The sequence below is a fragment of the Ambystoma mexicanum genome, chromosome 10 (assembly GCF_040938575.1).
Source record: "Ambystoma mexicanum isolate Mex_15411 chromosome 10, UKY_AmexF1_1, whole genome shotgun sequence".
In the NCBI taxonomy this organism is placed as follows: domain Eukaryota; kingdom Metazoa; phylum Chordata; class Amphibia; order Caudata; family Ambystomatidae; genus Ambystoma; species Ambystoma mexicanum.
In genome coordinates, this window is record NC_090932.1 from 793,540,291 (window position 1) to 793,552,759 (window position 12,469).

General features: G+C 47.5%; 1 protein-coding gene across 2 annotated transcripts in view; it reads left to right on the forward strand.

Annotated features, from left to right (window-relative positions):
- MFSD1 (major facilitator superfamily domain containing 1) overlaps positions 1 to 12,469 on the forward strand; it is a 499,977-nt gene that overhangs the window by 205,723 nt on the left and 281,785 nt on the right. For both annotated transcript variants that reach the window (XM_069618453.1, XM_069618454.1), the window contains exon 5: positions 7,449 to 7,516. In XM_069618453.1, coding sequence (XP_069474554.1) covers positions 7,449 to 7,516 — 68 coding nt within the window. The remainder of the gene's footprint in view (positions 1 to 7,448; positions 7,517 to 12,469) is intronic.

The following is a 12,469-nucleotide window of genomic DNA, read 5'->3' on the forward strand; positions in this document are numbered from 1 at the left end:
CCTCGAGAATGTATGGCAAATTCACTTCGGGTTACTCGGGTACAGCAACGTGCCGCCCGCGTACATGGATACTACATGCTTCGCCCCTCCCGTCTCTATACCCGCATCCCCATATTCCTGCCTCGGATACGCTGCCAAGGGCTCTGCCGCTATAATATACAGCATCGGGAACAACAGGCAGCCCTGTCTCGTGCCTCGGTGTAGCTGCCACTTGTCTGAGTATATTCTCCCGGTTCGAACTCTGGCCATTGCTGCGGTAAATATCAACTGTACCCATTTCATGAACTGTGTCCCTATCCCCATCATTGTCATTGTGGCATATAACCAATCCCAGTGCACAAGTCGAATGCCTTAGTCGCGTCTAGGGAAGCGACCGCACAGTCTCCCTCGTGATCCTTGGAGCTGTAGATCACTTGGTGCAGCCTTCTAAGGTTCTCAGTAACGTTGCTCCCCAGTACATACCCGATCTCATCCGGATGGATCAGCACATGTATCACCCTGCAGAGCCTATTTGCCAGAATCGCTGTAAGGATCTTTCTCTCTTGGTTTGACAATGACAGTGGCCTATAGGATCCACAGTCTGTGCTTGTCATATCCGATTTTAATAGTGGCATTATCAGGGCTTGTCTGAAGCTGTCAGGGGGGTAGGGGGGGGGGAAGTATCTGCACCTCGTATGCCATACGTCTTAGCCATCAGCAGTGCCAGTGTATCCCCATAGTCCCTGATAAAGCTCACTAGGGAGTCCATCTGTGCCTGAGGCTTTGCTCGTAGGCAATGTTCTGATGGTGGCCACTACCATCTCTGGAGTTATGGGTGCCTCCAATGTCTCCACCTGAATATCATCTAATCGGGATAGGGTTAAAAGGTCAAGTACGTCTTGCAGATCCCTCTCCTCTCCTCTCAGGGGTTTAGCATAAAGTGCTTCATAATAATCTGAGAAAACCTTATTAATATCTTTGTCACGACTCAGTGTTGCCCCAAGACAACACTAGGAGTCATGACACAATATGAGGAATATGGCCCGGGTATAAGCTCCTTCAAAAATGGGAAAGGGTCCACCTGGACCCAGCCTTTGGCGCCAGGCTCATAAGAAATGCTCACGTGCTTCAGTACAACACTCTTGGTGATTCAACATGGCAGGTAGAGATCAGGGTGAAACACCTACATGCGGTTCAGTGTTCAGGGTGTGGCTGTATACTTGGGCGGGCCGTCTATATAAACCACGCCCTTCCAGCAATCCGTGCTTCGCATTGTTCTGCTTCCAAGCAACAGCACGCGCTCACCGACGCTCAGCATTCAAGGCCCATCTGCTCCGGACCAGTTATTCCTGTCACGCTTACCTGTTACGACCTCTACATCTTCACTACCCATACCAGTTTACCTTGGTCAGCAACACCCGCTGCAGCGACCGCTCCATCTTTGCACATGCTTACCTGAGCCAGTTCACACTTGGAAGGCATACCGCATCCTCCCACACCCACACCTGCGGTCCGGTCCGAATGTGGCTCCGCATCTGGCACCTGAAAGACAAAAACAAGGTTAGGGGGACATGAAAATTACTCGCTAACGCTCGTAACAAAAAGCCATACTTACTTATTGAAGCCTCAATCCTATCAAGTGCTTCGCATGTGTTGGTACTGCAGCAACAACTGTCAAAGGAAAAGGAGAAAGACATTAGTAAGATAAAGACTGGCAGAGAAAAGACTCATGAATCACAACACGTGAAAGGAACGTGGAAGTGTTCAAAGAGAAAGACAATACAAGAAAGACTTATAAGAATGAAAATGGATACCCGAGAGGAGTCACAGCAGGTCTGGGCACCTTACACTGCACGAATATCCAGTGAAGTAACTGGACATACAGCACCCCTGCTGAGTTGAGCTGGATGGAGCTCTCGCCAATACTATAAAGAAGGTATACCTTCCTCTGCTAGGGGAACCATCAGCAGCAGGGAATCCTAGATACCTCAGTAGAAGTAGCCCTCATGACGGACCAGCACCCCTGCAGAAACAAGGTGAGCGTAACAATCCTCTTGCGCATTGATCACCTCTCCATCCTCATTCTGGATTGAACATGAAGGGGGTCTAGTGTCGCTCCACTTGCACAACCAGGCTAACATTCTCCCAGGCTTATCTCCTTGGGCATGGCTCCTTTCCAGGTATTTTGCATAGTTAAACTTTCCTAGTCTATCCCATTGTTTTAAACATACCTGTTTTAGTTTTTATTTCTTCCACATGCTGTTTTACCTTCACCTCCCTTTCCAGCACCCTCAGCTTCCCTTCCATGTTCTGTAGTTCATTGACAATGTTTTTGTACCCCTTTCGATTCCGCTATCATTTCCCCTCTGATAACCACCTTGTACACCTTCCCAAACCCACCCCCACCTTCTGTACACTTCCTTCATTCACTGCAATGTATTCAACTGTCCTCTTGCGGATGTGTTCAACGAATGCTTTGTCTAGTAGTGCCTCGCTTTTTAGCTTTCATGTCTGGATGGGTGGTCTTGGGGCAGACACTCGCCACCTCACTACAAGCGGGGAATGGTCTGATAGGACCCTGGCTAGGTAGTTCGATTCAGAGAATTCCAATGCATGTTCTTCACTAGCGAACACATCTATCCTTGTTTATACCTTATGTGGGGAAGAGTAATGAGAGTATTCCCTTGTCGTCTTCATGTTGTGCCCTCCATAGGTCTCGTAACTGAAAGTGTCACAGCAGTGAGTTGATCACTTTAGGCGGCGGAGACAGCCGTTTGTGTTTCTCATCCGACCTATCTACAGTTGGGTCCAATTTGCAATTGAAGTCTTCCCCCTCACCCCCCCAAATCAGGGTCCCACTCCTGTATGGTCCCAACCTCTCATACAAGGATCTTAAAAACACTGTTGCATCATGGTTTGGGGGCATATGTGTTAACAGTGCATATCTTGCGGTTCTCCAACATACCGTTCACCATTGCTAATCTGCCCTCATTATCTCTTTTCGTAGTCAACAGTTTGAATGGGATAGCACGGTCTACCCAAATGAGGACCCCTCTTGCATATGTCGAGTAAGTAGAACCCACCAGCACTCCTTTCGCACACCCACACCAGGTATCTCTGCCTCTGTGTGTCTCCTGTAGCAATGCTATCCCTACCATGCTCCTCTTAATATACATGCTCACTCTTCTACGTTTCACATCTATTGAGCCCCCAGACATTCCATGTCATGATTTTAACCTTATCTGCCATTGAGATGCCCGCCTCAGTAGGAGTTTGATGCATCGTTTAACCATGTATGTCAGGCTCCCCCATTCCCTCCTCCCTCCCACTTCTCAACCCCACTCCAAACCAAACTCAACCTGTCCCGCTATGCATAGCATGCTAGGACTTCCCTGTTTCCGCTCCATACAGCCTAGCCGAGGCTCCTGGTGCCCTGCAGGCATGCCCTATACTGTGGCCCTAAACCTACTATAGCCTTTTAACGAGTGTTACTGCATCCTTATGGCGCATACGTTACAATTACTATATGATGGAAACCTGTCTGCACCCAGTTCCAAGTGTCTTGTTTACAGTTTTGTTCAGTGTTAGCAGACCTTCTGTGTCTACGTTGTCTCTCCTTCGCTGCCTGTGCATCTCGTTGGCTTCCCCACTTTCAGCGAACCCTTTGTCGTGGTCCAGTCATGACCGCCCCCCACCCATCTCTTCTTGTACCAACAATGCAGCACAGCTCCATGCCAGCTCTCCCCACCTCCGTCAAGTGCGTTGATTTTCCTCTGTAGTCTCAGGAACCTGCTCTGTCCATACAGTCCTGTGCTTCCACCAGGGTCTCGAAGAAAAGCGTTTTGTCCTTGTGGATCACTTTGAACTTGGCCGGGTATAGTAGCATGTATTTGAACCCTGCCTTCCTGAGCCTTGCTTTCGTGTGATGAATTGTGCCTTGCTCTTTTGAACTTGGAACATATAGTCAGGGTAGACGGAGATCTTTGCAGAGGCTCTCTGTATTGCCTAACCAGCACTGGGGAATGCAAGGATCTTCTCTCAATCTTTATAGTTCAGGACCTTAGCAATCATGGGCCGGGGTGGAGATCCCGGGGGTGGCTTCCTTGTGAGAGCACGATGTGCTCTTTCGACCGTGAACCCTTGCACGAGTTCACCAGACCCTATTTCTTGTATGAGCAAGTCTTCAATGTACATGGTGGGGTCTGTCCCTTCGGTTCCCTCCGGGAGTCCGATAATTCGTATGTAGCGGCGTGCGTGGCCCTGCGCCTCTTCAGCCCTGTCTTCTAGTAGCTTGACTTTCTGTTGGAGGATGTCGACATCCCTTGTGGTCTGTTCCCGGACCTCTGTATTTTACTTGACCTGCTCCTCCAACTTCCCGGTCCTTTCCGCAATGGCTCTTATATCCTGCCTTAGTAGCCCAACGTCAATGGCCACCGCATCTATCTTGCCCTCTAATGTAGCAAGCAATGCCGCTATGACCTCCAGGATCTTTTGGATCATCTCAGCCATCTGCTGCGCTTTCTCCTTTGCTTTTCTCTGATGTCCCCTTCTAGGCGGTACTCCTGGCTCTTTGCGAAGGTCTCGATCGTGGTCAGTTTGCCTTTTGTCCTATTACTTTTGGTTGACATTGTTTGCAGCTGGACTTGTGCCTGCCCCCACTTTCAGGTGCTTAACAGGGGTGACCTTTTCCGGTAGTCTCCAGTCTTGCAGCACTCCAGGATCCCCTTGTTACTGCACAGGCTTGGCTTCACATTTGTTGCAGGGCTCCCTGCCCCGAGTGTGGTTCTCCCCTGTAGTAGGCGCTAGCCAGTGTGTGTTACCACCTCCTGCCCCAGGGATACAGCACTTGATTCTCTTTGCCCTTCCACCCTGCTGCTTTAGCTCACTTCGAGATGGTATCTATGCCTGGGGCTGGGGGGGATAGGGTCTACTTGCCACAGCGCAGTTTGCACTGTTCCCTTGCCTGCCTGTGAGTTGTATGACCGTGTCCAACCATCAATATTTTCTGGACACTTATGGCCGTGTCGTTGGGTCTTGCTGTGCCTGGCGCATTCTTCTGCCTGGTAGTCACTGCCAATAGAATGCCTGTTTGTAGACACAGGGGCCGTGGCTGCCTGCCTGCATGTATGTTGCTTTAGATGTGGCTTCCAGGGGCCGCGGCTTGCATATGCCAGCCTGCGTACTCCAATTTGCTTGACCCAGCCCCCGCGCTGGTGCAAAAAGGACCTCTCTCGAGAGGAGGGGGTTGATATTTCTATTTATGCCCGCCCCAGGCAATGTTATCTCAGTGCCCCTCCGGCATTATGCTGGTCGTGCGTGGGGGCCTTGTGCATTCACTCATATAATCCGGTCCTACCTCTCTCTCTCTGGATCAGGGCCCCCCCTCTCGTGACTCCTTACCGCTTCCGTTGTGTTGTGTGAGTCTCCCTCGATCTCTCCTCAGGCTCCGCTGGATGTAGTAAACCTGATCCCTTTCCCCAGTGAAGGTTGCCTCCTGGTCCGGTGCTGCGGACCGCTCTCGTCTCTGCTGCTCCTCTCGCCACACTTATTGCCACCTCCCCCGCACTGTCCGGGGCGTCAAGAGTCCCCTCCGGTCTTCTGCGGTACGCCTGCAGTAGCGTCAGTGGCCTCAGCCCACCACACTCTGGCCCGTGTGTGCTGCGCAACTAGCTCCGTCGCACTGAATGCCGGATTCCTTTGTTGGGGACACACACTTCATGTCGGAAACCGGGCTTCAGCAGCCTTCCCAGTTTGCCACAGCTTTTTTCTTCGGATCACACCGGCAGCAGTTGCCGAACTCATGGGCCAGTCGCACAACTTCTTCCCGTGCCTGGCTTGCACAGTTTCGGGTCGGAGCAGCGCTCTATCACTCCGCCGCTATTTTATCCCACTCCTCGGGCGGTTTCTCTTCGGTGCGAATATACGTCTCTACATGGGCAGAACGGTCTTCCCACGTTGCCAGCAGCTTCCCTGTAGTTTCGCCTGTCGTTGCTTCCTTTTTGATGCCACATTAGTGAATTTAAGGTGCAATATGGAGCATAGCAGTGGTTGGATTTGCAGGAGCTTCCGGAGAACACTTCTGCTTTACATGGGTGCTAGCCATGCCCAGCATTTGTCAAAGATATGGTGCAGATAGTACTATTCTTATGCAGTTCTTGTGGGCTGGATGTACATAGAACCACCTTTTGGAGATGGCCACTGTATTTGTATTTATTTGTATTTATTTATTTATAAAGCGCAACCAGGCCCAGAGGCATATGGGCGCGTAAGTTCGTTAAAGAGTTGCGTTACAGTTACAGGAAGGTACAAGCAATGCAGTCAGCAAAAAGTTCCAATGCAGTTACAGTTAGGAACAAACATAATATAGAAGGTGCATACAAAGATACAATGAATTACAAAGTGAGCTGGCAGCAGTCCGTCATGCTGGGGTCAAGAGGTTAGTCTGACATGTAGTCCAAGTTATGGAGCCAACACTTCGTGTTATGTTTGAACCGGTTAAATGAGGGTTCTGCTCGTAAAGGCGCAGGGATGGTGTTCCATAGTTTGGAAGCTTGTACAGGGAAGCTAGCTCCACCTGAATTGTGAAGTTTGAATCTCGGAATGGTCATGGTGTTTGTGCTACTCTGAGTGGTCTAGAGGAGGTGTGAGGTGTGAGTTGGTTGGTAAGGTATGCTGGAGCAAGGTTAGCTCTGGCTTTGTGTGTAAGGGCCAGCGTTTTGGTGATATTCTATGCTTGACAGGGAGCCAGCGTAGATTACGTCTGGTCTCGGATATGTGTGCTTTTTTGGGAATGTTGAGGGCAGCTCTTGCATTCCAGCCATCTAGGGCTCACACTCCGGATGTGGATTCAGAAGTAAATCCCAGACAACATTCTTACATCTGGTCGTGGCTTCCCTGTGTTCCTAACATGGAGTCTCAGCGAGGCAATAGCCATGTATGGTGTACCCTTGTTTCCATGCTTACTAGATAAGCAAAGCATTTTTGTGAAGTATCGCTGAACTTCTAAATTTAGGTCGACATTTTAATTGGCTCCTGCAGGGAACATGTCTTGCTCACAGATCACAATTGGCTGCAGCAGTGTGCAGCCTGCTAAATTAATACAATGTTTGCCACCAACCAGTGAATTACACTCTGAGTCAAGCAGGGAGGCTTGTTTGAACAGACAGCCTGGCACCTTTGGTGTGCTTATGCTACTTAGACTCCAGGTGTGAGTTACATTGCCAGGATGGTCCTGCATGTGGTTCACCGGATACAAGTGGTTGGTGATCCATGAGGGACTTGGGGGGTGGAGGGGGGTGGTGGAGTGAATATCGGTGTAATCATTGTGAGTTACAGTTTAGGAATGTAGTCCTAAATCGATTCCTTCATGAAAATTGATCATGGTTTCCGAATCCTTTTCTGCATGTTCAAAATATTAGAATAGTGCAAAAAATATGTGATAATTTTCTAAATCATTGTTTTTATTTCAGGTGGTCTTTGCTATGGGTGCACTGTTGGATGCTTTTTGGCTAATGGAAGTTGGCAGATTAATATTCGGGTGAGTCTAGGTTTTACTGTAAAGCTACACCTGTAATCCTTACTAAGTTTGAATTTTCTTTCCTGAGAGGCTCCTAAGTTTCTCAAATGTTTCTCACAACTAGCCCAAGTGTCGGTTTCTGGAAAGTGAACCTAATCACCCTGTTGGTGCTTTTCACGCTTTGGTCCAAACAAACTTTTTGCGTAGTCTAAGGTTTAGACTTGAGAGAGCTAGGTGGCAGGTATAGCTGGCCACCTTTGATTCGAGTAGCGGATTTGACCGAAATTACAAAAGGGATTAAAAACCTGCGGGCCTCGGAAAATCCAAAGTTTTGTAAAGATTAGTTCCTAAATAAGAAAGTTATTAAGCGGGAAAAAAAGTTTTTCAAAAATATGCCCTGCTTCCCCATTCATTTTTCCATAGGCAAACAGTCCATTTTTGCCAATGCCCACAGCCCAAAACGCTGGACGGATATGGACCAGATCCAAAACAACTTGGGCACGAAGTGTTGGCTCACGATCCATGCGTGGTTTGGGGGTTTATTTAAATATTTTACAGAGAAGGGGATACCCCTTCTCAAAAATAGATATCTCGGGGATTTACACAAAACTGGGTGTTTTTAGAAATGAAATAGCCGCCATCTTGTTTTTCGATCGATGCGACCGATAACCGCGGTTATAGCCGAGGATAACTGGAAAAGAAAAGTAGTTAAAAAGTTATCTGCAGGTTAAAATAATTGCAAATGACTAGAGGTGTGGAGTTTGGTTGAGGACAGCAAGTGAAATCGGGAAGTTATAGGCGGTCCAGGGACCGAGTTTGCAAGACAAGGTTGTCTGTTGCCTCGGTTATAGCTGTGAATAGCCGACATCTGAAAGAAAACTGCGTCACAGAAACACTGTGTGTTGTGGGTGGCAAGGGAGAGGGTAGGGGAGGTGAGGAGATCATCTGTGGAGTGGGGGAGCTGGCACAGATGAGGGCAGCTTGGTGAGGCCTTGGGGAGACCAGGAAAGATTTTATTTTGTTACGGCCGTTAACTCGCGGCCATATCCGAGGATACGATAAGACTACAGATGGTATGAGTAGTTCTGCGGCTGTATATTTTTTTTAAACATCTATGAATAACCGCGGCTATGGTGTAGTCCAATGGGCTGTTGGATTTTGGAGGTGCAGGTAACCGCAGCAACGACGGGGAGGGACCTATTCATGGGTTTGATGAACTACACCCACGTCTATAGCTGGAATGTGCAAAAAGTACTCTTTTACTCTCTCTTTTGTTATTATTATTTAATACTTGGTTTATTAAATGTAAACTTCTTTTTTGGTGGGTGTAGTGATTACTTGCTGCTACATACTGCCGCATGTGCTGATTGGACAGTGTTCTATGCGCGGATGTCGTCATACGGCGTGGGCGTAGCCACGTTAATGCATCTGAATGTGTGATTGAACTGTCTGTAGACGCAGATAACAATGACACGTAGGCATGTGTTATTTCTAGTGTGCACATTCACATTTATCAGGTATGACTACAGAATGTGGCTAGTGCCCTAAAATGGCCACAAGATTTTCCCTTATTCTTTGGCCAGATTTTTGTTTGGGCTTCTGAAACCCTACCTAAAGTCTCCTCCCTGGTGGCCAAGGGAAGGCAGATGCTTCCTGATCCCAACCCGGGAGGTGGTGTACTGCGCGTGGATTGCCTGGTAGGAGACCGGTCCCAGGGTGTTGAGATCCTGTGGGATGAGACACAGTATGTTTCCTCTGATAGGAAGATTCATACCACTATGCCTAAAGAGGTTATGGTTTATTGTCATTTTAATGTCTCTAAACCTCATATTAAATTTAAGGTTGTGAACCCTAAGGCAATAAAACCAGAACAAACTATACCAAAAGAGAGGCCGTTTTTGGTATCGCAAACTAAATACCTTCCTCAGTCCCAAGGGTACAATTTGAAGGATAATGAATATGTTGCCTTCACTAAAACATCTTCCTCTGTTATAACTAATTCTCATAGCCCCTTTGTTAAAAGCCTTAATGGAATTAAATCTACCCTTACACATAATGCAGAAGTCGAAAAACCTAACTTCATTGGAAGAAACTACAAGAATCCTAGCGGTACTGAGACGAGGAAGAGGGCTGAAGAGGCATATAGATGTAGTAGTCAGGCAATTAAACCTAGTAGCCATTGCAGTAGTCGGGCAATTAAGGCTAATGGCCTACACCTGAAGACAATTATTGAACCTGTGAGGCATAAAAGGCCTTATCACGATAGGAGGAGTAGAAGGAGCTGGAACGAGAGCTGGAAGGCTGTCTGTGTTAGGTAGGAATTGGTGCAGTCACAACTGTGTGAGACTACACAACACCTAACTACTGGGTATTAAGTAACCCACCTTTTGGTATAGGTCTGTACTACACAAGTTGGTAGTGTGACCGAGCAGCCAGGCCTATCTCAAGAGGGTTAAAAGTGAGATGTGGAGCTGTTAAAATGAAATCCGTAAATATAAGTAGTCAAGTAACACTTAAACTCAAGCTTTCAGTTATAAATGGTTATTTAACATTCATTTTAAATAAGCGTTCTTTAAAAAGGAAATTCATGTAACAATGTAAATACACTTTAAAATTACTTTCGAGATTCTGAACAAGTTAGTGGATCTTCTTTGAATATGCTTCTTACACAATTCCAACACCCTTAGGCGACTTCAATCACAAGGACAGTAATGGCATTTATATATTGCAGAAAGGAAAGGTTTTAAGGAAGGAAAAATATTAAACGGGTTCTCAGCAGGTGTGTGTACAACTAAATCTTCCAATGAAATCTAGACAAGCCTTTCCCAGCAGTAACAGTCTAAAACAAGTTACCACCTATGAGGGACACACAATATCAAAGTCAATGGGCTAGAAGAGTCTTCAGGGAGCCAGGACAGCCAAAGTCAATTGGAACACAGTCTATGGCGCTGAGGCACTTCTTAGATAAAAGTCTTGCACACAGTTAGAGAGAGAGTAGAAAAATCACTTGTAGGGTCAAAAGCTCTTAAGCCTGTGAGAAACAGAGTTGGAATCAACTCTTAAAAAGTAAGCCACTACAGTTCCCAACTGAGAAGAGCACAGCTAAAAGACAATGAGGTAAGTACCCCAGGTCCAAACAGTACCTCTGGTTTGAAGAAGACTGGTCCAGCTGGATTCTTTCTTGCTACAGCAGTGCAGACCCCATGTTCCTGAGCCTCAGTCATGGGGACAAGAGCGAGGGCGTCTAGAGGACTCCTCCAGCGGTAATTGGGATGTCATCGGCAGCTACAGGCTCTTTTCGGTTCTGTGGCACTTTGTGGTTTCAGTGCTTGGTAAACAGCACTGTCGCGGATCTCGGATACCGGCTGAACTTCCTTCACTTCTTGGGTCCTGCACTCTGGTGAGGGGACTCTAGCTCTGGCTGTCCTGCTTCTGGAGGGTCCTTGTGGGAGACTCCTGGAGCTTCTAGCCGGATTTCAGACATGATTTCAGACATTGCACTCGACTACGGATTACTCAACCCCTCGCATTCCGTTCCTGCAGCAATGAAGAAGAACAGCCAGTCGGGGACGATGGTCCAGTGGAGTTTGTCTCGGGGTTAGTTGGTCCCACTAATACCAGGGAGGAAGTTGTCCCTTCTGGAGCTTCTCTATCGAATTGAAAAAGGAGTTTCAGCACAGAAGCAGGGCTTCACCGGGTAATTCAAAGGTCCAGGAGGATGCAGCAAGCTTCGGTCATGGTTTCTTCATTGGGTGTTTCTCCTAGTGGTCTACTCGGCCTCTAGTCCCAAAAGCCTTGCCTTTTAAGCAGGTTTCTCCCATTAATGCAAGCCTAGGCTGTCAATCACACAGCAGGGTGGCTAGCCAATCAGGACTGGTTGCATTCAGGCATTCCTAGAGACAAAGGACAGGGGGGGTTTTGTGACCCTCCCTCACATCCTGTCCTTCCAGACACACCGGAGCCAGAGGTGGGCTTCATGGCTGAAGCCCGCCAAAGGCAAGACCAACAAAGTGCTTGAATCTGCTTAGACGCACAGAGTAAAACCCAAGTAAGACTTTACGTACAGAAAATGGCGAAAAAAGAAGTCCGCGCCTTGAAACACTTGTGTATAGGCGCGTTACAAATACCATATCATATCATATCATTTTGACAAAATGGTCACCCATGGTTGCTGTACTGCAGCTGAGGGTTCAGCCTGTGGTAGAAAAGCACAATGGTAGGAAAATTAAACCACTGCCACCAGCCATTTAAAGTAGGGAGGGTAACATTAAAAAGTTGCATGGGAATGTAGGATAAGGGGCTACTATGTAACCTCCCAGCACTCCACATAAAATGGGGTGTGGTGGACCTACAAAGAGAAAAGTTTAGTAAAGTAAATTTCACTCTATTATTCTTGGGAACAGTAGTTAACACAAGAAAAGGTATTTAAGCCTTATGAGAAATCTAAAGGATTTCTCTGTGACACTGTCACCATACAAAAAGTAGATGCCTACGGAGTTTGTCAGACTCCAAAAACAAAGGAGACATACATTCCAAATCAGGTCAAAACACACGAGAGAGTGAGAAAAAGGGTTTACTCACTCCAGGGTTAAAATTAAAAAGGCCTAAAGTCCAGCAAAAGAGCTGGGGGGTCTCTAAGGTTGAAGGAAATTAGCACAGAAAAGAGAATTCTCCCTAACAAGTGCATTAACAAAGCACAGTCGTGCATTAAAGTGAAAAGCGGGAGCTGTAGATGTTCAGGAAGGGGGTTGAGGCGATGAAGAATAAAGCCCAACTTCTAGAGGAGGGTCTACCCTTGCAGATAGACCGACTTTCGGAGTTCGGGAATAGCTGGGGTGCGCAGGCTACCCCAGCTAAGGTGAGTATCTTTTCAGGTATTATCGTACGTAAAAACAGATGGATGTGCAAGGGGGCCACCGATAAGTTATGCAGGTACTCCCCGACTCTTGTCACATTCCAGGACAAAGTTTGCCT